The sequence below is a fragment of the Astyanax mexicanus genome, chromosome 18, assembly GCF_023375975.1.
Source record: "Astyanax mexicanus isolate ESR-SI-001 chromosome 18, AstMex3_surface, whole genome shotgun sequence".
In the NCBI taxonomy this organism is placed as follows: domain Eukaryota; kingdom Metazoa; phylum Chordata; class Actinopteri; order Characiformes; family Acestrorhamphidae; genus Astyanax; species Astyanax mexicanus.
The window spans coordinates 4,991,262-5,019,020 of NC_064425.1; the positions used below are offsets into that span (position 1 = coordinate 4,991,262).

Here is a 27,759-nt window from a genome sequence, read left to right on the forward strand (position 1 = left end):
CCTTTTAATCCACTTTAGTCCGCTCGTGCTCCCACAGGCACAACAAAGTCACATGAACCCTTCATGAAACATCCACAAACCCATCACTCACACTGCACATTTACAGTGCAAATACATGCACGCTATGACAGGCACGGGGCAGTGTGTATATCTTATCCCCCCGGGGCCTGACAGCTTTTGTCCTGGTTGCACTTGTGGGGCACTAAATTACAAAAAATATGAACTCAGCTCTAATTCAAGCACAGCTCGTCATTGTCTAAACAAGTTTTTTTAAGTCTTGATATCTTTACATTAGTGCTGCCTGTCCCAAAAAATATTGACACCAAAAAAAAAGGTCACACTCTAATATTTCAATAGACTTTGATTTAGCTTTGATTGCGGCACGGTGCATTCTGCAATGTCACAAGATTTATTTTATATACATTTTAATCCAGTGTTGCATACATTTTTCACCAAGATCTTGCAGCAGCATTGATGATGGTAGAGTCTGACCACTGCACAAAGCAGCTCTTCTCCATCCAGCACATCCCAAAGATTCTCAATGAGGTTAAGATCTGGACTCTGTGGTGAACAATCCACTCTTTCACAATTCTAGCCCCATGAATCCTGGTATTGTCATCTTGGAATATGGCCGTGCCATCAGGGAAGAAAAAAAATCCATTGATGGAATAACCTGGTCTATATTCAGTATATTCAGGTAGTCAGCTGACCTCATTCTTTCAGCACATACTGTTGCTGAACCTAAACCTGCAGACCAACTGCAGCATCAACCAACCTCACATCATTTACTTACTAAAATCTAGGTGGTGACTTTTTTTTAGCCAGGCAGTGTATTTAACTATTACAAATTAATAAAGAATACATCCTATACAGACTTTTCTGGAAAGACTATACACTAGTTGTTGGAACATAACTGTGAAGATTTTATTGCGTTTAATCAAAAGAGCATTATGAGACCAGGTACTGATGCTGGTTTATTAGTTCAGAATTCAAAAACCATGTAACTCATACTTTATTAGGCATTGGGCTTGATTACCTTGGGTCAGATGCAGCTGGTCCAGTCTATACTAATCTATTACTTACATTTTTTATGGAGATTATACAAACTGTGAGTGTTATAGGGAATTGTGCCCCTAGAATTCAGTAATTCAATTTTAAAAACCACCCGATTTGATCATTTGATTAATCTTATTTATCAATGTAATGACTCACAAGATCTGACCTGTTTCCTGTTTTTAACACTTTGTTTCAGCTTCTTAACACTGTAGCAAAGCAGATCATTCTGATACATGCAACAGAAAAAGAACTGAGTTATTACATACAAAACACACTGTATGTATTCAATATATATATGTAGAAATAGCCTTGAATCAAAGCCGATCTTCTGCTCTTTAACCTCATTATTCTGTTTCTGATTCAGTATGCCAGAGCAGCAGCAAACAAAAGAAATTGCTTTACAGTCCAGTAATTACTTATAGTGTGCACTGTGACCATGCATTCATTTTTTTCTCTATACCTTACCCTATCAATGATATAAACTACAGAACACTGTTTACTATACTATAAGAAAGTATAACCTGCATAATTATACTGGGAGCTGCTGCAGAATAACCATTCATCTCTGAATCGGATCAGCTTAAAGTATAGAACTTACCTATTCCTATCCAGCCTGAGAATTAGATTTGTACACACAGTCTGCCTAATAACACTGCAGTATCTTTATGAGATTCTACCAAAGAGAAGATCAGCATAAGGCTGGCAGCTACTACTGCTGTTTTCATTTCCTTAATGGAAATACAGTGACCTGGCCCTTTTTTAAAGGCAGAGAATGAGTATAAGGAACATTTTATGATGTATCACCTCAGAAATATTACGATGGTCTTAAAGACAGTGAAGCTTGACCTAAGCTGAAAAAATTCAGTTATAACAAAAAGTTTCTTTAACTTTTTAAAGCTGGCCAAAATGAAGGAATGTGTATGGACTGCCATTCTTTGCTGTTTGACAGAATAAAAAAAACTAGTCCTTAAAAGGTCAGTGGCACAAGTGGTCTGCAGCTCAGTTGGTAAGAAATTTGTGGATGCCACAGTCACTCATGGCTGGGTGTTAAAAGTAATAAAATTGCCACTCCTACTAGTAACATGCAGTTAGTGTTCTCCTCCAAGCATGTTTCACTGTCTATTGACATTATGTTAGTGGTAGTTTGAAAGGATGAAGTGGCACTTAATGTGTCTCAGAGGAAGCATGAGCTACCCTTTACTTTCCCAGTGCTGACGGCATCATGTGATACAGAGGAGATCAAGCTAGTGGGTGAAATCTGGAAAATGATTAAATTGCTGGTAAATAATTATTTAAATGTTTTTAATTTGTTGCTTTCTGTTATGCTTCAAGTGAAATTAAAATTTCCATTGGTTTTACTGAGTTTGTCCAATCTTTAGAGTGTGCAACAATATTAGCGATCTATAGGAGAACCAAGAATGTGGAATGCAATAATTCTCTTAATGAATCATTGGTGTCAGCATTTCACATGCCTTTCCCTTTAAAAGCGAGGTTTGGTCTGACTAATCGCTATTTCAATGGCGCAGCTACTCAGATGTGTCAAACATAATTGACCTGCTTGTTCATGCCTGTTCACACTGTTTACTGTTGATGTAAAGTGTGCATAGCTGCCAACAGGAGTGTTCATGTGTGCGTAACAAGTGGGTGCGTATGAGTGTTGGGCATGTGGCTGATGGCAACTCACTGCCAAGATAGCAACGAACATCTGACACTTCTGACTAGGTGGTATTCAGTCAGTGGTGCACCTGTGTTTTTCGTTTCCAGAATAGCAATACGCCAGAAATTAACCTGAACACACCTCACTTCCAGACCACCACATCCATTGCTGTAAATTTATTCACAAACACTATTGCTTTTAAAGGTGTAAAATATGTCCCAGAATCTACTAATTTGCTTATTGTTTTCTGCCCTAACTTTTTATTTCGGCTCATAAACAGGAACATTTTAATTTGGATTTGGTTCTTTTTTCATATTAGACTGAAGTGCAGCTTATAGACAGTGCAGAAGAAGCAAGGATGTACCATGCTAGACTAAAAGCTAACACTATACAACCAGCTTTTTTAAGGAAGCTTCTCTCTGACACCCGCATTCTTAAAAATATAAGTTTGAATATATCAGAATAGAGTTAAGGAAGAGGGGAAGGGAAGGGAAACCCAGAGAAGCAAATAAGTATTTATGCTAGGCTAACAGCTAACCAGTTTATTTCCCAGGTCATTGAGTATTGGGACAGTGCAGCTTTTTGAGTAGTGGCTAAAGTACTTGCTTGACCCCATGGTTCCATCAGCCAGGTATGTAGGCATCAAATCTATAAAATTATTTTATATTCATCATCTCATAATTGATTCAGAATGTTTAGCGACATTAATATTAAATGTGCTGTAGGATCTCTGTGGTGCTGAACTTGAAGCCGAGGATCAATCCCAATCTGCACCCCCTGAGAAAGCATTGCTTTCATCACCAGTTGGGGCACCAAGACACACAAGGTATGAGCAGTCAAGCAGAGACCACTGTCAAGGACAGAGGGTCACTCTCCGCTGCATGGGCCACTGATAGATCTGTAATTGAACGCCAGTCTGAATTAAGTGAAGGTCACATCACAGAGAGCGACTGGCCAGAGCTGTGCCATACAAGCAACACATGGACACACATGAGAACGAGTGAGTGACCGGGCCAAAACTGCACCACGCAACCAGCAGATTGCTGCAGACAGGGAGTTTGTCCAAATGACCTTTCAAAAGAAGAAGAAAATACAGCTGGCTAAATTAAGGTATATATATAGTCATATGAAAAAGTTTGGGCACCCCTATTAATCTTAATCATTTTTAGTTCTAAATATTTGGGTGTTTGCAACAGCCATTTCAGTTTGATATATCTAATAACTGATGGACACAGTAATATTTCAGGATTGAAATGAGGTTTATTGTACTAACAGAAAATGTGCAATATGCATTAAACCAAAATTTGACCGGTGCAAAAGTATGGGCACCCTTATCATTTTATTGATTTGAATACTCCTAACTACTAGTTAACAAGAACTGTCCCTGTGGTATTCCATTTCCTTACTATGTTCCTCACAGTAGAAACTGACAGGTTAAATCTCTGAGACAACTTTTTGTATCCTTCCCCTGAACAACTATGTTGAACAATCTTTGTTTTTAGATCATTTGAGAGTTGTTTTGATGAGCCCATGATGCCACTCTTCAGAGGAGATTCAAATAGGAGAACAACTTGCAATTGGCCACCTTAAATACCTTTTCTCATGATTGGATACACCTGGTTATGAAGTTCAAAGCTCAATGAGGTTACCAAACCAATTTTGTGCTTCAGTAAGTAAGTATTCAAATCAATAAAATGATAAGGGTGCCCATACTTTTGCACCGGTCTAATTTTGGTTTAATGCATATTGCACATTTTCAATGTGAATCCTGAAATATTACTGTGTCCATCAGTTATTAGATATATCAAACTGAAATGGCTGTTGCAAACACCCAAATATTTAGAACTAAAAATGATTAAGATTAATAGGGATGCACAAACTTTTTCATATGACTGTATATATGCAGTGCTAATACATTAAATTCACTTTAAAGGTTACATTTTATTAGCTTCTTAATTTACAGGCTTATTGTTCAATTATTAATAATGATAAGACTCATTATTCAGTATCTAAAATTAAACCAGGATGCAGTGAATTAAAGTGTGGGTATGGCTGGGTTTACAGTATAACTGTACACCAGAAATGCAGATCAATAGTGTGGCCAATGATATTATTTTTTGCACTATAAGGCACACCTAAAATACTTAAAATCTTCCAAAAAATTTTCAGTGCGCCTTATGTATGAATTTTATCAGCCAGGCTTTAAGAACCAGTAAAGCCACGTCACTGAAGTACAGAATTATTCAGGAGTTTTAGTTTAGTTCTCCAGCAGCATTAACATTTGCCGCTAACCGCGCTAAGCGCTAGCACTTTGGCCGTCCAGAGGTGAGAATTATCGGCCTGCAGCCTTCTGCTAACCTCGACTAGCACTGCTGGAGCAGCAGTAGCATTAACCACGCGCTAAGCACTAAGCACATGACCTAATATCCATGTCTGGATAAGAATACAAGCAAATTTAAGCAACTCTTGCATTGAATGTGGATGTGACATCTGCCAGAAGTCCCATATGAATATCCCACAGGTCAGAATTGTTTGTGTGAACAAAAAAGGTACAAAAAAAAAAAGAAATCACATTTACATTCAATACATGTGTCCTAACACAGTTCCTGCAGGTCAGTGCAGCATTCTTTAGCTTCATGGGACACATATTATCTTTAAAGAGAAAATAGTAAGGGCTTAAAACGTAAGCCACCTATGAAATTTAAAGGGTTCAATCCAAGGATGACTTCAAAAAATTAATTGTTGCATCATTAAAGTTATAAAATCTGCAGAAGACTTTTCATAACTCAAGTGCACAGGGCAAAAAACTGCAGCTGAGACCTCAGGGACGCCAGATGGTCACTCGGTTCTTTGGAAACGGAAGACGTGGTCACTTTAACAGGGTCATAGGTGTCCGCCTGATGAAGCACACTCTGCGCTCGTCCCATCACCCCATCCCATCTGGAGCCTGGTGTCCCTGAACATTCCAATCTGTTCCTGGCTTCAGCATGGATTTGATGGCACCATACGTTAAACAGTCCCCTCCAGGCTCCACTTTGGAGAGAATGTTTGAACATTGCTGCCTTTTTTGCACAGTAAAAAGGGGGCACACTGGCATAATAAAAAGTGACAGTTAATCTGAGTCATCTGCTAAATCACAGAGTGTGGCAATATGAGAGGGAGGCACATGGCAATCATTGCAGGCAGGATGCATATCTCCCTCTCTATAATCCATACAGAGGCATTTGATTACAGTTATAGCTAAAACTGATGACAGCTGAGAAAGCAATGCACATTCTCAGCAGGAAATCCCATCTTGAGTAAAACAAAGCAGGGCAACAAAGCGCGACTTTCCTCACATTAGACTGAAGTGTGATAAAATCAGCAGGAACGACAGCAGAAACACTCAGAAGACCAAATTTAGAGCATCTCCTTTATAACTATACCTCATGTGGAACATAGCAAATTATAAAGTAAACTTAACCGAGCCTGGAACATTCTGTCCATAACGCTCCATTTATAGCACTTTCTCTTCAGGAGCAGACACTGTGAGATAATGGAGGATGTCAGGATATAAAACTGTTCGATCTTTCGACCTCAAAAACACAAGACAACGAGTAGAATACGTCATTAGATCCAGGTCAGGAAAGAAGGAACACTAAATGCAGGAACACAGTGTCACTTACTTACTTACAGAACTACTTCTACAGTAAGTAGCGGCCTGCTTATCTAGGCCTGCATGATGTAGCTTTAATGACAGCAGCATTTACCCTGCAACCCTGCGCTTGCATAGGGTTTATTCTGAGCCTTTTAGAACATATACATGGAACTAGGTTTGGGCGGTAAACACTAATTTAACATGCTGATACACTGCAAAAAACTAAATCTTAGCAAGTGAAATTTTCTAAATTTAAGGCAATAAATCTTATTTTCTTCTCTAATAAGACTTTTTGTCTTACTAAGCATTGTGTAAGTGTTAGATTATTTTGCTTATTTTGGGATAATTATCTTAATAATTCTTACGTAGAATTTGTACCTTATTTTAAGTAATTTGAACTAAAAATAAGCACAATCAAGCAGCAATCAAGTTATTCAGATTCTTGTGTTCAAAAACAGTGACTTTTCTGCTTGATTTAGGTGTTACTTCACTCATTTTGAGACTTCGCCATTGCTTTTTGTAAGAAATCTTACTAAGAAAAATTTGCTTACCCCATTGGCAGAATTTTTTGTTTAATATACATATATTTATCTTAATTTGCATATATTTTTTCTAGTTTTTGCCAATGGATTTTTTTGCAGTGTAATATCTCTAAATGAGCAGAGTATGTCTAGTTTATCAAATTTCTGTTCTGTGTCTGCTTAGAACATCACCAAATAAGCTCATTCCCCTGGTGGCATATAAAAGAGCCACTGTGGTTTGTGATGTCCACTTTGAAAGCAGGTAGGGGGAAAAAACACATAAGAAATCGTAGTTGCGAGTTTAATGCTATGCTGAGTTAATGAAAATGAACCAGTCTGCAATATGTGCCTCTAAACACTAAAAAACTTTCTTTTTTGGTGTAGTGTTTTATCTGGAATGCATTCTGTGCTGAGGTGTGTAGCCTGTATAACTGGCTGACTATGAGTTTATACATTTATACTTAAATGGAATTTAAGGGTGTACTCACACAAGGCAAGTGCTTAAAGTGAGCACTATCCGTGCCCAAGCACGAAACAAGATGACATTAGCAATGTGAAGTTCCAGTAAACAAACATGGCGGTGTTGTGCCGAGCACCTTCTCTCAGGCGTGCGAACTATGTTTCTATGTATGTAACTGTGACTGAGATAACCTTTTGTGTGAACTTTTTTCAAAGTAAGTTAAAGCAGATTATCTCCACTTTTATCAAGAAGACGTACTCCCGAGAGAGGGTGTTTTGCATGGCAGGGGTGCTGAATTCCGCACAACACTGGCAAGCCCACTGAGCAGTGAGTAATGACGTAAGCGTGCTCGGGCACGGATTGTTTAAACGCAGTGTGAGTGCAGGCCAGTGGTGGAGTGGGGAGGTGGCAGAACTATTAACTAAGCTAATGCATATTTTTTCTGATTCAGAGCAGTAAAACTGTTGTGATTGTCAGACTGACCATGTGACAAAGTTTTGTCATTTTGGAGCATTTCTGTGTGTTCTTTAATCCTGAAATTTGGGCAGAACATAAAAGACAACTTTTAGATTTAAATTATGTCAAAAGTTCAAAAACTGCAAAAATGGATATACATGTATTTTTTGTGTGGCAGAAGCAACTGAACTAATATTTATGTATCAGAATCAAAATATATCTATGTATAAAAAATATGGGGCAATTCCCATATTAATGCACCCTAAAAAATACCTGAGTGATAATGGCTCCTGCTTCTGGACAATCTTGACAAATGTGCTTACTGTGTAAAAACCTGCTAAAACCTGCCGAATGTGAGTGAATGACTGGTAAGACAGGCAGATCTATTATGTAATCAGCATCTAAAATGCAGGTCAGTGTACCTTACAGCAGCATCAGAATGAGCAGAATAACAACACATCCGGAAGCGGAAGAGTTACAGAGCAGTTTGCGGCGCTAGGTCCAGTCTCTGTAAGCAGCCTGCTGAATATTTAATGGCGCTGAAGGAGACAGCACAGGCCGAGTTGACACAACTCCAGCTGACTGAGGGCTGGAGGAGACAGACTGTAAGGTGAGACAGAGAGAGGATGTTGAGAGAGAGAGAGGGAGAGAGAGAGAGAGTGAGAGTGGAAAGGAAAGGGAGAGCGCAGTGGCAGCATGCCCTACTCTGGCAGGAGCTACTGTCCCAGCTCAAGCGAGAGCACACACAGCTACAACTCAGCCTGCTTCTGCCAGCGCTGACAGCAGTGCTAAGACCACGCTGAGCCACGCGCTCACCAGCCGACCGGGGCCACCCACAAACATTCACTGACAAACACCACTCACTTCTATACACATAATTACACTATATAAGATAACCCTGTACCTGCATCTACATAAAACCATTGGTCAAACTTCTTTCCACCACAGCTAACTAATCCCAACCTAAAACATATATAGTTTAAAACATATATAGGCTGACTGTTTACATTGTAGATTCTCACTGAAGGCATCAAAACTCTGTATGAACACATGTGGAGTTTTATGTACTTAACAAAAGTATATATATATATATTCTAGTTTCTTCAAAATAGCCACCCTTTGCTCTGATTACTGCTTTGCACACTCTTGGCATCATTCTCTCAATGAGCTTCTTCAAGAGGTGGCCACCTGAAATGAAAAGTTTTCCAACAGTCTTCAAGGATGGGAACTTTGGAACTTTGTGTTTATTAGCACTTGTTGCTCCTTTGCCTTCTTCACTCTGTGCTCCAGCTCACCCCAAACCATCTGGATTGGGTTCAGGTCCGGTGACTGTGGAGGTTCAGCTCATTTTTTGTTAAGTACGTAAAACTCCACATGTGTTCATTCATAGTTTTGATGCTTCAGTGAGAATCTACAATGTAAATAGTCATGAAAATAAAGAAAACGCATTGAATAAGAAGGTGTGTCCAAACTTTTGGCCTGTACTGTATCTGTATTTATATCATTTATAGGCTACAAAAAAAGTGTTGTGTTAAGTAGTGTAAGTAAATGTTTATGTATTAGTGCACTTTTACACTACCAAATTTCCAAATGTTTGTGAAATACTCCTCCGAATGGTCATCAATTCATTGATTACAAGATTATACATATTCAAGTTTTACATGACTCATCTTCGTGCTTTTCAGATGAAACTCAGAGCTAATAAAAATCGTAATAGATGTGGTCTATGTTCTTTTAGGAATGTCCAGTTGTTGTAAAGTTTATGTGATGCTTCTGTCTTTAATTTGAAGCTAATACAAAAGAAGATCCTCATGGCAGGCTCAACAGCCTCCATAAAGGTTGTTTTAAAGCATTTCTATGAGCCTAATATTCTGTTAAGGAATGTATGGCTACAGTATTTTCTGGACATTTTGATTTTAAAGTGGTCTACAGCCAAGCTTCATAAGCCTACTTAAAAAAAAAACAGTTAGTAACTGGACAGAATATATTTTGCTGTGAAGGATCATATTTGGAAAGAGGGATAAGGCATGGGTCTTTTGTTTTTCTCCAGTTGTTCTGTGATTATCTCACTACCGTTCTTGTCACTAAAAGCATTAAATTCCTCACAGTAATGCTTCAAAATCTAGTTAGAAACAGTAGAGGCAGTAAAGGCAGTTACTCCAACATTTTCTGTACCCTTGATTTCAGAAGAAACAACGAATGAGATGCCCCGTTACTTTCATCCATATAGTGTAGTTTCATGTTTTCTCATGTAGTTTCATGTCTTAATTAAAATTCTTACAGAATTGCCCACATCATCAAAGTTGCACAGTGAGGTTAGCTGTGTGCCGAGCCCAGTGTGTTAATAATAGAGACACTATTCTACTACTTATTACAGTCAGTGAAGCATCAAAATAATATTTAAGTTGTTATTTTAAGGAAAAAATATTACATAATATTACACAAAACAGGATAAGTTAACAGACAGGGTGACTAGAATAAACACAGAATACACTCAGACTGTAAAAAACAAAGAAAAACCTACCCCCTAACAGACATGAAACATGTACAAGAACAGACAACTGAACACTGAAAAAAGGAGCTTTAAATACAAATGGAGAGAACAGGAAACACCTGAGGACAGATAATGAATGGGCAGAGCTAAAAATGGAACACGTGGAATCACTGAAGACAGGGGCGGAGTCAAGAAGAACAACACAGAAGGCTATGTGCTAGGGAGCACATGGCTGAAAAAACATGAGCAGATGGGAAAAAACGAGAGACAGGACGAGAATGCGACACTAATGTTTTACTCGTCATTGTTGTTCTAAATTTGATCTTTAAATTACTTTTTAAGGACCTTTGTACAGCAGCTTTGTGATGTGTGATTTAAAAAATCTATAATTGATTGCAGAGGGATGCCAAAACTAATATAAGACTAAAAAAGGTTCTTGTAGTGACAGTTTAACAAAATACACAACCTCAAATGATTGCAGATATACATGTTTTACTTTAGAACAGGGGTGTTTTTGTTGGGGGCCAGAAGGAGAAATATATTTGAAGTCTCGGGCCACACTCCGTAATAAAACAAATAATGAAATATACCACTTTAAATAATGCTTTTTTCATGATTATTTCATTTACACACCATTTTACTTGATTTACTATCTTTATCTTTGGCAGTGTTGTGTAAACTAAGATTTTTCAAACTGATGTTTAATTTTATGATGTCTCTTAATATTAAACTCCTTAATTACGGCAACTTTTAGACTCTTTGCCCCGTTTTTCTGCGCTAGAAATGTGCACCCTCTCCGCTTTTTAGACTCTTTGCCCCGTTTTTCTGCGCTAGAAATGCGCACCCTCTTATAAAAACCTGCTTAACAGCGGGCCAACTATCATTCTATCTCTAAAGTACCTCGCGGGCCGCTACAAAAAAGGGAAACGGGCCGCAAATGCCCCGCGGGCCGTAGTTTGGACACCTCTGCTTTAGAACACGCAGAGTTTCACTCTCTACAGAAGAAAGTACAGGACTACATTAAGCGAGTAGCTCCTACTCTAACTGAATCAGGCTAAGGAATGTAATATGGAGCCATCACGTCAGAAGGCCACAGGTCAGACAAACGCTGCTTGGCAGAGTGAAGAAGGAGGCTGCTTTGCCAGAGGTGTCCATTACCAGCAATCAGCACACGGTGCCAAGAGCTCCTCCTCACAGCTCTGCACGTGCTACTTATTCTCTACTTTTCACACATCGCACTGATTCATTATCATCTAAGCGCACAGTACATTTATGTGTGTGCACTAAGTCACCCTAATTTAACATCTTAAGCCCTGAGGGTCTGTTTGGAGCTCTGAATGTTAATTTATCACTCAAAATAACAAACCTTACAAATTAGCATTATCATAATTAGTGTAGATACATTAGTGTAGTTAGCACATGCAGTAGATACTAGGGGTAATTTCCAAGAAAGTGACTGCCAGATGCAACATTTCAAAAATTGAAAACACATTGAAAATCCTCAATGCCCTCATGTCATCCAATTTGACCCAGTTGTATCATAACAGCAAGTCCACATATATAGATAGGTAGGTCAACCAAGTACTTTAGTACCTGTGAACATTACAGCTGCACGATATTGCTGAAGAATGATATTGCAATATAATAATACATTTTTTTCTCCAATATGCACTGCGATACTACAAGTACAGCCATCTGCACCATATTTTACCAGAAGTCAATGATCCAGCTTGCCTCAATATAGGCTAATATAATGAACTGTGTATAATAATAAACTGTGTATCCAATATTGGAGTAAAATAACTCATGTTGCATGGTGTTAGTGTGCCTCTGGTATAGATGTCATGGAAAATGTAAAGATCCTTGTTCTTTAAATTCAGTATAATTTGATATCTTGTTATATGACTATTGTGATATTAATGCTGAAACAATATGTTGTGCAGCTCTCACTAATTATGACACTGCAGTGTCCAATAAAATCACATTTTAAATAATGTGCAAGTCCATAGATATAGATAGGCCTTGCTTCTGTAAGTGCCATGTAATACAAAACGTAATAGTGTTTTTCTGTTAGGCAAACCAATTACTCCAGTACTTGTCAACCTTAGAGCTGTACGATATTGCAGAAGAATGATATTGCAATATATTATATAATTTTTTTTCTGCAATATGCACAGCGATATTAAAAATTATATACATTTGCACCAGATTTTATCAGAAGTCAATGATCCAGCTTGTCCCAATACAGGCTAATATAATAAACTGTGTATAATAATAAACTGTGCATCCAATAATACGGTAAAATAAATCATATTGCATGGTGTTAGTGTGCCTCTGGTATAGATGTCAAGGAAAATGTAAAGATCTGAGTAAATTGCCTTTTAAATTCAGTTTAATTTGACATCCTGCGATATGATTTTTGTGAAATTGATGCTGTAATAATATGTTCTGCGAATCTAGGGTATGTGACTAATTATGACACTGCAGTGTCCAATAAAATAAAATTTTAAATAATGTGCAAGTCCATAGATATAGATAGGCCTTGCTTCTGTAAGTGCCATGTAATACAAAACGTAATAGTGATATTTTATTAGGTAAATCAAATACTTCAGTATCTGTGAACATTCGAGCTGCACGATATTGCAGAAGAATGATATTACGGTAATAATAAACTGTGTATCCAATATTGGAGTAAAATAAATCATGTTGCATGGTGTTAGTGTGCCTCTATTATAGATGCTTTGGAAAATGCAAAGACCCTTGTTCTTTAAATTCAGTTTAATTTAATATCTTACGATATGATTATTGTGATATTGATGCTAAAATTATATGTTGTGCAGCTCTAGGGTACATCACTAATTATGACACTGCAGTGTCCAATAAAATCACATTTTAAATAGTGTGCATGGTTGCATCCTCAGCCTGAGAGGTATTTAAAAGCTGGCACTTACAAACTGACCATAGGCTAAGTGAGACCTCATAAATGATTACATATGAATGCAAAAATACATTACATTTAGATAATGAATACAGAAGACTCAAACTTTAATACACCTATCAGCATAATATGAAATTTATTGAGGACATTACCTCAACTGCCTGTAATATACCGCAACAGCCTATAACTTTGGGCTCATGAGCTATTGGGAAATAATGTTTATTAAACATGTGTCAAAAGAAACAAATGACTTAGCCAGAAGCTTTTTAAAGTAAATTAGAATTTTGCAGAAACCCATGTTCATACACTAAAGCCCCTCCCCTTTTACTGTCAATATGCCTATCAATATGACTGCATTACTGGATCTCTAAATGGCGTGGGATAGAATAACTGTTGCCATTATTTTGCCCATTTACATCTTTGAAACCTTGCAGCTTGTGATGAAATCAATTTTCTCCTTCACTGCCTCAGCTGTATTTGCAGTGCATAATCCCTCCCACAGTCCCGTGAGCCTGTCAGGTGCTCGCTCAAGAAAACCAGCAGCTCAGATTTTTGGTTTTTACACACACACATACACACACATCAACAGCAAATGAGCATTCTGACAGGCCACACTAGTACATAACCACAAACATTGAACCTAAGGCAATTTATAGGACCCTGAAATGACTCTGCCAATAACAGGAGCTTAGTATGTGATGAGTGGTGGATCTTCTTGTTAGGCTTTAATTCACACAGCACATTCTCTTCATTGTCTCACTGGGCCAATACTGAAAGCCTGATGTTCTGAAAGCAGTCTCCAGTCGCTCATTTGCTGATATTCAACAAGCCTCTCACTGCAATTCCTTTCAGCAACAATGATTTCAGAGTTACGATGTTGTGTAAATGTTTGTGTAAGAGGTTTTGAGATTTATATAATCACATTTCTAAACCCCTGTAGGCATGTTCTTGAGCTTTGAGGAATCTAGTGGCCTAAAAAGAAAGATGTGTTTGTTTTCTTCTGAAATACTAGAAGGCCTAAACCAGCCGTTCTCAGCCTCGGGTTCTGGTGTACCACTGCCCTACATGTTGTAAAGGAGGCATGCCCCATCTTGGTCTTATGCCAGGGTTACACAACACTACCTCAGTCACCAGAGACATCAGATCACTGTATCCTTCACACTACACAACTTGTCTTGAACACCGTACAAGTGATCATTAACACAGGGTCACAAAGGATAAGATCTTTTATCAGGAGTAACTCTGCTCTCAACAAAACACACGTGAGAACTGATGCAATGTTTTTACTTCCTAAATGGACAAAAATGTATGTGTTTTTCTTCACCCCTAATCCTTACCCTGTGTCTTGTGCTCTTATTGGTGCAAGCTAGTCACTGCAGTAATTTCCAGTAACACTTCTACATTTTTCATGCTACATGAATTAAAGTTGCAGACAAGTCCAGATATTAAACCTGCTAGATATCTACAGAAAAACTTGTAAGGCATCAGCAATCACTTGTCATGTCTTTTAGCAGTTCACAAATAGTGACTGAGCCAGATCTATTTTTGTCTGCAATTTTCAGTTTACAATACAAAATCATGTAGTGGGGGCGCCAAGTGGTCCAGTGGTCTAAAGTGCGGCCACTATGAGCGGGAGGTTGCAGGTTCGAACCCCCCCTCATGCAACTTTGCCATCAAGCTGCCGGCATTCAGAGGGAGCAAAATTGGCCCTGCTCCCTCTGGGTGGGTAGATGGCGCTCTCTCCCCACATCACTCATACGGTGATGTCTGCAGCACAGGGCGTCTGTGAGCTGATGTACCGGAACCGAGTCGCTGCGCTTTCCTCCGAAGCGTGCTGGCTGCTCCTCAGTGCTGCATCAGCAGCAGCTTGAAAAGAAGCAGTGGCTGACTTCACATGTATAAAAATCGTGTAGTGTACTTTGGTATGTTTTAAAAGAATTGTAATTGTAAACTCTTGCTTGAATGTTTACCCTGGTACAATGCTCTCAGTTCACCATAGAGTGATCTTGTATTATTTTTTCAGTTGGATTAGATGGATCAAGTGTAAAATATTGAGAACAGTGGCACTACAATGCAAGGAGTTGAAACACTAGGCAAACACTGCTTTTACACTGCCCCGTCACGTGAGCATGGAAGAAAAGCTAATCATTGCGGTTTCAGGCTTCCCCATCCTTTATGATCCATCCCTGCTGATTTACAGGGACTCTGATCAGCGTAATACAGCGTGGAGAAAGGCTGCAGAGATTGTTGGGGTCTCTGGTGGGTTTGGAAATATTGAAATATAATTTAATTTGAAAAAGTTTACTTTTTTGAACAAACTAATGACTTTGCTTTAAATTGTTGCAGTAAAAAGCTGAGGACGCTATTGGTGTTTATACTTTTACATTACATTACATTACATTTGGCAGAAACTTTTGTCCAAAGCGAATAACAATAGTCAGGTACAAAAGTAATAGGAATTAAGATAACCATTTTAGATAGGGCTTAAGGAGGTCGAAGGGAAATAAAGGTATAGAGAAGTGAAGGAGGGGAAGAAGGAAATGAGGTTAGAAGTAGGTAGATAGTTAGAGGTGTTAGGATAGTAAGAGCTCTTTGAAGAGCTCTGTCTTCAGGAGTTTATTAAAGATAGTGAGAGATTCTCCTGATCTGGTAGTGGAAGGTAGTTAGAGGTGTTAGGAGAGTAAGTGCTCTTTGAAGAGCTCTGTCTTCAGGAGTTTATTAAAGATAGTGAGAGATTCTCCTGATCTGGTAGTAGAAGGTAGTTAGTTAGAGGTGTTAGGAGAGTAGGTGCTCTTTGAAGAGCTCTGTCTTCAGGAGTTTATTAAAGATAGCGAGAGATTCTCCTGATCTGGTAGTAGAAGGTAGTTTGTTCCACTATAGGGTGGGTGCCTGTTTTTGCAGTATTCACCAAAATGACAATACAATGACTTGACAATGATGTGTACAACCGACACAACAAAAGAATGCAGAATACAGAAAGCAGCCCTCATTCGGTGCTGGAGACACTCATTTAATGGTTGTTCTTGATGTTCACTATGACAGTTTACATTTCTTAACCCTGGTCCTTGAGGCCCTGCCCTCCCAACACAGCTGGGCTGTGTAACTCTGGTGTAAGGATGGCATTAGTGAACTTATCTCTGGGTGAGCACTTTCAAACCCTGATCATGGAGTACTCCCTGTTCTGTACATTCTGAACTGAATGTTCCCACTTCACCTCAGGAAGGATATTCAATAAGCTGGCAGGTTTTGTCAGGCATATCAGAGCAGAGAAAGCACTAAATGTAGTCCAGGCCCAGGCCTAGTGACTAAAGACACCTATATAAACTCATGCAGGTGAATCTCAAAAAAATAAATATTATCCAAATATTATTCAAAACTCATATTATATAGATTTATTACACACGGAGTGATCTCTTTCAAGTGTTTATTTTAATGTTATTGATTACGGTTTTCAGCTAATTAAAACTAAAAACAGCCAGCGTTTTTTTCGAGCTGTAGATTCGATGCTGTAGCATTGCCGAGCAGCCAGCTCGCTTGGAAGATAGCACAGCGCCTCGGGTCCGATATATCAGCTCACAGATGCCCTGTGTTGTGGACATCACCCTAGGAGAGATGTGAGGAGACAGTGTCATCTACACACCCGGAGGGAGCAGGGTCGGCAGCTTGATGGCAAAGCCAGGTTTGAACCTCCGACCTCCTGCTCACAGTGGCAGCGCTTTAGACCACTGGACTACTCGGCGCCCCCTTATATGTGTTTTTTTTTATATGGTCTACAAGCATGATCAGCCTGACCAAGCTTGACAAACATTAAAAGAGATAAACGCTTGACATTGATCACTCTGTGTGTAATAAATCTATATAATATATGAGTTTAACTTTTTTAAGTCAATTACTGAAATAAATTCCCTTTTTGATGATATTTTAAATTGTTGAGATGCACCTTTCCCTCAATCAGAATACTTGCTATTACAATAAACATAAGAAGCCATAAAGATTAACGAGCCCTATCAGATTTCATGGGGAAAATGGTGGAAGCTTAATCAGCTCTATAATCTTTACGATTTTTTTTTACTTTTGATGGTTAATACATGTAAAATAATCAAAGATATCTACTTTCAATCTTTAAAATTTGGTAGAATTATATATATCAAGTTTCTTTCACATTTTGGTCCTTTCATTGGGTCAGTCTCCAACATAGTTTTAATAAATTTCTTGCAAACACACCTGATTGAGCAGGGCACTCAGCAAACTATGTTTAAAATCATTAAGCCAATTTCAAAATGACAAAAATGGACATAAATGAAGCACTATTGGAGTACAACCCTACGGAGAAAAAACAGCATGGCCAGTTAAAAGTTGGTTGACTAGCTTGGGTTTTTACCAGTATAGGGAAGGTTTTGGTTAAGTTTGATGATTTAGCTGGTTTACAAGTATGATGAGCCTGGCCAAGATTGACCAACATTGACAGAAATTAATATTTGAAATACACAGAATGTGTGTAATGAATCTGTATACTAGGAGTTTCACTTTTTAAAGTAAAGTACTGCATTATTGATAAAAAAAAATTCTCAATGATATTCCAGTTTTCTGAGATGCACCTTGACCTTTAACCACCGCCTGCTTGTAAGCTACCACAGCATATGGGAGACTTGGGTTCAATTCCAGGTCTGGGTGACTATTCACTGATACACTGAAAAGAGTCCTTGGGCAAGTCTCCTAACACTACATTGGCCCATCTCTTTAATAGAAACAAGCATGTAAGTTGCATTGGATAAGAGCATCAGCTAAATGCCATAAATATAAATGTAAATACTAGGTCTTACAATAAAACAAAAAAAAAAGCCACAGACTCAATAGATTTATGAGCTGGAAGTGTTGGAAACAAAAAAAGACCTCTATAATTAAGTAATAATACACTTGAGGTTCGTGCTATAATGTGTAATATCGGCCTGTGGCCTCAAGCCTATGACCGCAGCACAGCTGTGCCAATATTACACATTATAGCAGGGACCTCAAATGTGTTATTGCGATTATACCACAGTTCCATTTATAACTGTTTATTGAACGATTTTGAGCTAAAGAGGAATAGAAAATACGATCTGTTTGGTTATAAACACTTAGCGAGTTAGTTAGTAATAGTTTCATTGCTGTTCTGTTTTGTAGCTGCGCTGTTTCTCTTGTAAGCGCTGCAACATTGCTAGGTTACCTGTATGTAATGGAGTAATACATGGAGAGCTTTGGTAACAGTGCATTACTGGCTGATAATGGCACTCAGAGAACGCCTCTCAGCCAATCACATAATCTAGAATAAGTTGAATAAGCTGACCAAGCTGATTGACCATCATGATCAGCAATACCATGCTGGTCTACTAACATGTTGTCCAGCATAGCCAAGCATGGTCAAAATCAAATGCAATATATACCATGCTTGTCAACAGCTGGATAATCAGCATAGTATATGTTTTTTTTCCTGAATGGTCAGCTTTACAACTACCTTCACCATCAAAAATCAGCTTCCAGCACTTGAAACAGTCCAGGCCTACTTCCTACACCCCTGCCTAAAGACTAAGGTCAACATCAACACAAATTTAAAAAAAAGAAGCGCGAGGAGCTCTGCCTTGTGCTCGGATAATTACAAACTCAGTATTTGTGAGACTGCTGAACCATTTAACGAGTTCAATCCCCCTAACACACCTCCCATTCAAGCCACGCACTAATTACACAGACTGCACGTTCAACCTGGCAATTACAGCGGCGGACGAACCACCCCCTCTAGCGGGCGCGGCTGGAAGCGCAAGGTTAAGTAAGTCCATTGGTCAACAGGCTACAGGGTCCACGGTGCTGAAAATGTGGATTAATGCATGCATGGTGGTGATCTTTGGTTTGATTTTTTATTTGTGATGTGGAAAAACCTCACATCTGCAGCTCAGAGTGTTGTACTGAGTGTGACAATGGCTGGGGTCTATCTTCTTCTTCTAGCTAGGCTAGACAGGCTGGCTGGTGGAGGCAGCCAATGGCGACTGCACGGCGAAATTCACCATGAAAAACAAACAGCAGGGCTGGCAGGGCAGCAGGATATACAGCAGCTACTATTCAGCTATTAATCACAGTGTTCATAAGAAGAGGATGCGCGCTATAGTATGATGAGATAGGAGGACAGTAGCGATAGGCAGGCAGTAGTAATAATAAATAGGGACGGGCAGACAATGGCACCCCCCCACACCTCCTTCCCTCTCACACACACACAGATACACACATGCACACACACACACACACACACATCCCAGTAAGTCAGCTTTTGCTGCTCCTGCTCCTGTCTTTAACGTGATGCACGCACGCCCCTTTTTTCAGCACCAGCAGAATGGACAGCTTTCCAGTGCAATGCAATGCAATTGCAATGCAATTCTCCAACAGGGCGACGACTGACTGCAATCGATCGCTCTTAAATGGTTGCAATGGCACCTAAAATCCTCTTAGAGGCTCATTTGTCCTCATAGGAGAGCTGGCTGGGCTGCTGCTGCTGCTGCTACTAACGCTACTACTACAGCAGCCGCTCGCTGCATGCGCGCACATTATTGCAGCACGCCTTGTGTGCGTGCGCGCGTGCCTGGTCATTGCTTATGGCCTCGTTCAGAACCCAGCAGGCGATATCAGCCATGCATGCATTGAAGTTCCACCACCATATAGCATATAGCATCAATTTCACAGCAAATAACGTCCAAGCAACGTCTCCTCAAGGAACAGTGCAGAATAAGCCCTCCATAATCCCCAACACTGTCATGCATCCTTTATTAAAAATGAAGGATATATAGAAATGGCAGAAAAGGATTCTGACAGCCCAGAAAACCCGCAGCCGCACTTCGACTCACCTTGAGCTGTCGTTCCTCGGGTGCTGAATACACTTGCTATCAAAGTGGCCACATACCAAATCATAGTACTGTTGCCGGCCACAGATAACGGCTCAACGTGCCCCTTTCCGCGTGCTCATGTGCTCATCATATTCGTCCTCCTCGGCGCTCACGTCCTCTGCTCTATCCTCCGCGCTCCCTTCATGCCTCCCCTGCCCGTCCGTCCTAATGGCATCCTAGCTCCCCCCCTCCGAACACGCACACGCACACACACCGAGCACCTGCGAACACCAGCAGCTCTCGGCGGAAGACTGGCGAAGTCCGACTCGCCAGCGAATCGTGCTGCTGAACCGGTTCTTCTCAGCAAGGCGGTGAACCGATTCACCAGACTGAACTGAACTGAATCGAATGTTTTTTTTTTTTTTTTTTTATAAGCGTGTAGGTCTGATTCTGATTCTGAACCTAAAGCCCTATCCAGATGGGATTAGTTTCTCAGGTACTCATACTAGACCTAAATACACTTTACATTTTACAGACAACCATTTACATTCGGCACTCATCCAGCCAGTCACACACAGCATCCTCTCAACCAGAAACAACTGCCTGCATTGGGCACTGAAGAGTAGACAGAATGCCAAAGACTGCAATCGATCATTCATACTTACCCGATAAACATACACAATAGCGTATATGGACAATTAGAGTATCTAACATGATGATACGAGGACCCATGGAAATTCCATCCAGATAGGGACTTGCAACCCAACTTGCAAACCACTAAGCCACTGTGCCACCCAAAAGAGGGTCTTCAGTATACTTTTAGTGATATAACCGTACAAACTCTGTGTATTTGTGTCCTAATATATACACATTGCTAATCATTTTCACTTTTAAAGTATTTAAAGTAAAAGCGTGAAAGTTGAGTAATGCCAAATATCCATACATATTAAAAAACTGAATTTGAGTGTACGTGTGAATGTGTGTGTGACTGTATAGAAAGCATCCTTGGGTGTGTACAAAGCTATAGCTTCATTCATCATTCATTCCATTTACTCACATTTTCTGGATGTCCATAGCAACGGTCACCACACTATTATCCACTATTATTGATACACACATCTGGAACAATAGTAGAAAATAATGGCACATAACGATGCAGATACAGTGCCAACAGCAATCCAGCCTTCTATTTTATTGGTCTTAAATGCTAACAGCTTATGATCTATACACTGCCTTCTAAATGAGATAGTGTGGGCAACTGAGAATCAAGTCAGGATTTATTGAGTTTCAGACAGGTGTAGCGTCTGATTCTAACCCTATTCCCCATATAAAATCCCATAGTTGTATACTATAACTATACATACATGCCACACCATAATGAGCAGTCAGTCACTCTTTCAATAGTGGACGTATGGGTTTTGGCATTACTAACTTGTTCTTTATTTTTAATAAAAGCATCTGTTGGGATCATCTTTACTGGTAGAGAGACATGTACATAAACGTGAAATCTTCAGCATTCTTTTAACAAAATAATCTGACTCATTGTGGTTTTCATGCTGTTCAAGCCAACCAGCTGTCAACCAGCTTTGTTATGCTTCTTATGCTGGTTTTGCTGGTCAATCAGCTTGTACAGGTCTATCTTGGTCCGGTTGTTGATCATGCTTGTAGACCTGCTGAGCCATCAAAATAAAAATGGATTTTAAATAATCTTCCTTATGCTAGTGAAGAGTTTGAGCTAACCATGCTGTATTTTAAAACATAAAAACATTAAAATATCTGCACAACACAATTACATTTAATTCACTGTAAACTAGGGGTGTGCCATAACGTATCGTACGCAATAATATCGCCAACATTTTTTAATATTGTGACTGATATTATACCCTGAACTATTGTGCCATATCACCCACTCCCAATTTAACACATCAGGGTACTACTTTTTTGCTGTTTTTAGCAATAGAAAAAATTACACTTTTCCCATTTCCCATTATATATCTTTACTAGAGACAGATTATATCTGTCCAGTATAATTTATTTGACATTAATCCTGGATATATGGAGATATTTGGAGTGCTTTATTAGTATCATGACAATCTGGATCATTGACTTCTATTACAAATCTGATCAAATTCTTGTATTTTTTTAATATCTCAGTTTTTTTTTATTCAGTGTTTTGTCACATATCGACAAGAGTATCATTATCACAAAAATACCATGAAATATTGTGATTTTATATTAGAGCCATATCGCCCACCCCGAATTGCCAATACACTGTATATCATGTGTGTTTCCCCGAGTCAGAAGAGGGCTGTGTTATATGAAATTTCATTAATCAATCAATTAATCAATCAACCTTTATTTTCACTCGGGATTACATTAAGGGTGACCCTCATTTACAATGCTACAGAGCATTTACAGTATAAAAGTGATTGAAAACAGAAATAGAAATCAACATTTACTATAGATAAATGACATAAATGTAAAAAAAAAAAAAAAGAAAATAATGAATTTATTTAATTTATATGAATTATTATTATAATTTAAAAAATAAAATAAAAATGAATCGTGTGCACCAGATCTAGAATTTTAATGCCACTGATAGTCTAATTGTTTGGGAGTCTCAGACAGGTTCACATACTATAATTAAATATAAAAATATTAAAATATCTGCACAACAAAACAAAAATTAAATTAACCATACATTCTTTGTATTATTCTTCCTCCAAAAATATGCCAAGCTTCACAGACTCTCATTCATATGAGAGGAGATGAGGAGGAGACAGGGATGAATTGGCTTGGGAATCAGCAGTGAATCACTGAATCAGACTGTGGATTCAGTGAATCGGACCGGGCGGAGGATTCGGTTCACTCAGCGGAATCGAACTTCCCATCACGAGAAGCGAAAGCCAGTGCGGGAATTCGGTCGATGGCTCCTCCCCCGTATTGATCTGTGATTGGCTGCTCGGGCGCCTCGGGGCGTGTCTTGGCTCTCCCCTTTTGGTAGTAAAATGGCGTGGCGGCGGCGGCTCGTGGTCAAGGTGAGTTGGAGCGTGCTGGCGGAGTACAACCGCAGTATCATGCGCACTGCCGGAGCTGCACGCGGGGCTCGGCTCATCCCGGTGTCTGTCCGCGTGGAGTGGACACTGCTGTGGGTTTTTGGGGAGAAGAAGCTCGTTTGCTTTATGTGTTGTGTGTGTGTGAGAGCAAACTTGTGGGGTGTTGTAGTCACACTGCATTTAAAGGGTGTGGCGAGTAGTATTTCCACAATTATGTGTCTGCTTAATCCTCTTCATATAGTATTTCTTCTTATAGGGCTGTTTCTATATATCCCAACATGCAGCAGTCCACTGCTCTCATATTTAGCCACTAATGGCACGGCCTAGTGCCAGTGACTTAACCTCCTAAAACTTGCATGCATTTTTTATTTCGCTTTGCTATTTTAGCTAATTGGCACCTGATTAGTGTAAAAACTTTTTTAATTTTTTTTACATGATGTAGATTATGAGAAAAATTATGTCTGCATATGAGGACTTAAAGTCGCAATTAATGATGTGTGAAACATTTATTTTGTGCCTGAACACAGAGTACGAAACAAAAGTGGCTCATTTGAAGTGCTGCTTCAACACAAGGACATAAAGTAAAAAAACAAACATTTACTGTATATTTCATTTTCAGAACAAAATCGAAACTGTAACGTGTTACACTCTTCTGTCACCACTAGCTGACAGTATAATGGCCTCATAAGAGGACACCAGGACCTTGTAGAGCAAAAAGTGTTGTGGTCTAACAAACCCAAAATGTGATGTCCACACATGTGGACACCAAGTCCTAGGAGGTTAAAGAGACCAGCTGTAGTATAGTGTTCACACGGGCAGCTCAAATCCAGTTTTTGTACCCAGATTGTCTCTGTATCTGTACAAATCGTATTTGCATCACTTTTGGCAGAACAAACAAGGATCTCATCTGATTCAGTGTGACAGAATTATGTGTGTCCAAGAAGAGTATCAAAAGTTTCAACTGATGCCAACCTTGTTACCACAGCAACCAATGGAGATGGGTTTATGGTGTCAAGACATGCAAATCTGTTCTGATCACTCGCAAATAACATTGCTCACAGTTATAACAACAGACCTGCCAATTTGCCAGCCAAATATGCATTCTAGGCAATTTTTAGACTGTTAGTCCAAATTTAGATTTTTGTCGTATCTAGTTTGTATCCAGATTGACTTCTGATAATCTTAACATACAGAAACCACATGATATCTGATTTTTGCAAATCAATCTAAGCCACATTTGGAGGTGGTTTGAAATTATATTAAAATCATATTTGGATCACTCATGACACAATAAACAAGGACCTCATCCAATCCAGAGTGACAGAGTTACGGGGGTCCGAGAAGAGCATCAAAAGTTGCTGAAGATGGGTTTATGGTGTCAAGACAGCCATCTCAACAGATCTGAACATATATGTTAACTAGGATGTGTTTAGATCGCCAGCCCAAAGTAATTTTTTGTCATATCTAAGTAGTATCCAGATATCCAGATCCTGATAATTTGGACAGCCAGAAATCAAATCTGTTTTTTTGCAAATCAGATCGAAACCACATTTGGAGGTGATTTGAAATGCTTGTTGTCTGTTGTATTGGATTACTCACAACACAACAAACAAGGACATCATCTGATCCAGAGTGATGGAATTACGGAGGTCCAAGGAGAGCATCAAAATTAGCCACTTTTGGCACATTTGGAGGTGGTTTGTAAGTCTTAACCCTTGTGTGGTGTTCGGGTCTGTGGGACCCGTTTTAATTTTTCATCAAATGATACAAAAAAATATATTTTTTCTAACTCAGACTCATTGGCATTGGCTCATTTTTTTGTGAAAAACATATATCAAAACACATTTTCAATAAACACACACTGTACACCCCCCCACCACACACACATTTATAATACATACAGTATGTTTGGCCAAGGGCTAATAAACATTGCTTCATTTGTAAATTTGAAACTAAACAAATTTTCTACTCATATCTTGAGTTTAATTCATTTTCTTTTACATTTTATTAAAAAACTAATTAAAAAAAGAGTAGCACTTTTTGAAAGAAATGTAACATAAGAAAGTTTTTTTTTTCTTCATTACATAATGAAAAAAAATTGTGATTAAAATCCGATATGTACAGAAGCCTTTCAGTCTGGATGGTCTGGCAGCTCAAATTTTACTCACAACAAGACAAACAACCTCATCAAATCCAGAGTGATGGAAGTGCAAGGAGAGTGCCAAAGGTTAATTAGACAGACACATATGCATGTTTTTTACCCACATTTCACCTTACCAGATCTCTCAGATTGTATGTTGGTGTGTTTTTTACACTTATGCGTAAATATATTCAAATGAAACCAATGAAGACTTTGGAATTAGTTGTATTATTAAGGTTTTTTATTTTTTAATCGGTCAATCTAATTTTAACAATTTTCTGGAAACCAAAATATGAAAGACAATCTTTGTGTGTCTCTTCCCCGATTTGCTAGATACAGTAAGACAAATATAAAATGAATTTTCATTGGCCTACTGGTGTTTTTTTGCTGCTTTTTTCACTGTGATTTAAACGCAGGAAATTAAAGTAGATCACTTGAAATTCAGTTTGATTCAGTTTTTTTCTCTCTCTGAGATTTTATACTCTGTCCAGAATACAATTAATTTAGGTCTGGATTAGGACCGGAGTCCTTCTATTGATATCTATTGAGTACCTCTGGTATATTTAGTATATTTGTCAGTTATATTGACTGAACACTAAAGCCTGAATGAAGTCTAATTCCTTGCCACAGTTGTCCTGCGTGCTGCTTTTTCCACAGGGAAAACAAGAGAATTCCCATGATAAAGAAATTAAGGATAATGAATGCACTGAAATAATGGGCAGTTGTAAACAGTACTCAGTGCTTTTGTTTTGACTGGCACTGTTTTCATGAGGGGATTTCACAGCTCAGCATAATGTCATCTACATCAAGTTAATCATTCCTAATTGGAAAATCCTGGTCCACAATTTCATTGTTACAGGTAGGTATAACACATTTAATTAAAACAGGCCTTTATGTGAGATTAAAGAACATTCTGAGTCTAGTCTGTCTTCTGGATGGTCAGCATCACTGCAATGGAATGAGAGAAGGTAGGAAAGTGGTAAACATAAATGATTTAGTTTGAGCCAATAAAGTAATTAGAGGGACTTGAGGAGGATTCATTAACCACCCCTTCATTCAGTTTCACTGTGGAGCTGCATCAAATCAGACATAAGCCTATATATGATCCATTACACCCCACATACTTTTATCTCACTCTCTTTTCTCATGTACATAGTCTTAAATATCCATTTATTTATTAAGAAATATGTACATATTAGTATTTATAGTTCTTTCAATCATTATCTGTCATCAATTAAATAAAAATTTCCCAACTTTTAAATTCTTTGACTCTTCAAACCTTATAAATATTGCCTTCCACAGTTCCCCTGAACAGCTATTTCTAAACAACATTCTGCAGTGTAGAAACTCAAACCAGAAAACTCCTGATTCTGTCTGTCTATAGTTTTCATTTTCAGATTTTTGGAAAATTGCTTAGAGGAGTACATGTGCAATGAGTGTTAGTGTAAGGAATGAGCATCCAAGATATTATAAATATTAGAAATTTGAATTACATGTAATTTTCAAATTACAACTGTTGACTTACATCAGGCCTGATTTACTTATCAAATACAAATTTTCATCTTTGCAATGAGTGTGTTTATGCATTATCTGAAACCTTATCTCTGCACTGCAAAAATAAAGCTGTAAGATGGGCAATGTTGAGTGCAATTAGAAACAATAAAAATGAAGATCCATATATGCTAGTAAAGTGTTTAGATGTTTACAAAAATGCTGCAGGAAGTTTGAAGTTTATGATAAAATACTTGTGTGAGATTATAAGCTGGTTGCAAAGAACAAATTTACATTTATCTGACAGCCTGCAGTCTTAAACAGCCTACAAACCTGTATAGATTCTACACCACACTGCTAATAATCTCCTCAAAAACATGCTCATCTACATGCCCTCTCATGTCAGTTACAATGCCCATCTTCAAACAGAACGTGAACTGGTGTTATAAGCGGAGCCAAATATTCATACAATGGGAGTGCTGATAAAATCCGACCTCACAGAAGCTTCATTGAGGCCAGAGCATAATTACATAGTTATCCAGTCCCTTGGGTTTGGAAGGATTCCATACCCATTTAGTCCAGGGGTAGCCTGGCATGGCAGTCCTGCTCTGGTTATGGCGTTCTGTAGAGGGAATGTAGGCCAGTCAGTCAGCGTGAACTGCTGGGTTAATTTCTTTCACTTTATTATGGGTGTTGTAATATTGCCATTTCATAACTGACACACATGAGATCCTGGGGATTTATTTGTGTAGTATACTTCTAGTGTACTTCAACTGTTGAGTTTCATTATCGCCATTAAATTAATTCAGTTAGAGTGAGGCTGGACGACACGCCCTAAATTTATAGCACAACATGCAATATAAGATATAAGATTGCCCAAAACTAATGTTTTTACATACAAATTCCTGAAAATAATAGATGAACAGTCAAAAATATGCTGTAAATGATGGATTTTGAAATGTCAAATCACCTATATTGCAACATTTAATATTGCAATATACATTA

The 27,759-nt window shown here is 38.6% G+C and overlaps 1 protein-coding gene across 5 annotated transcripts in view; it reads right to left on the reverse strand.

Moving 5' to 3' along the window:
• Nucleotides 1-20,371, reverse strand: part of igsf9ba (immunoglobulin superfamily, member 9Ba) — a 100,585-nt gene extending 80,214 nt beyond the window's left edge. For all 5 annotated transcript variants that reach the window (XR_007425250.1, XM_049466812.1, XM_049466813.1 and 2 more), the window contains exon 1: nt 20,089-20,371. Coding sequence is in view for 4 of the 5 variants with exons in the window: in XM_049466812.1 (XP_049322769.1) it covers nt 20,089-20,152 (64 nt within the window). In the remaining variant the exon portion in view is untranslated. The remainder of the gene's footprint in view (nt 1-20,088) is intronic.
• Between the last annotated feature and the right edge of the window lie 7,388 nt (nt 20,372-27,759).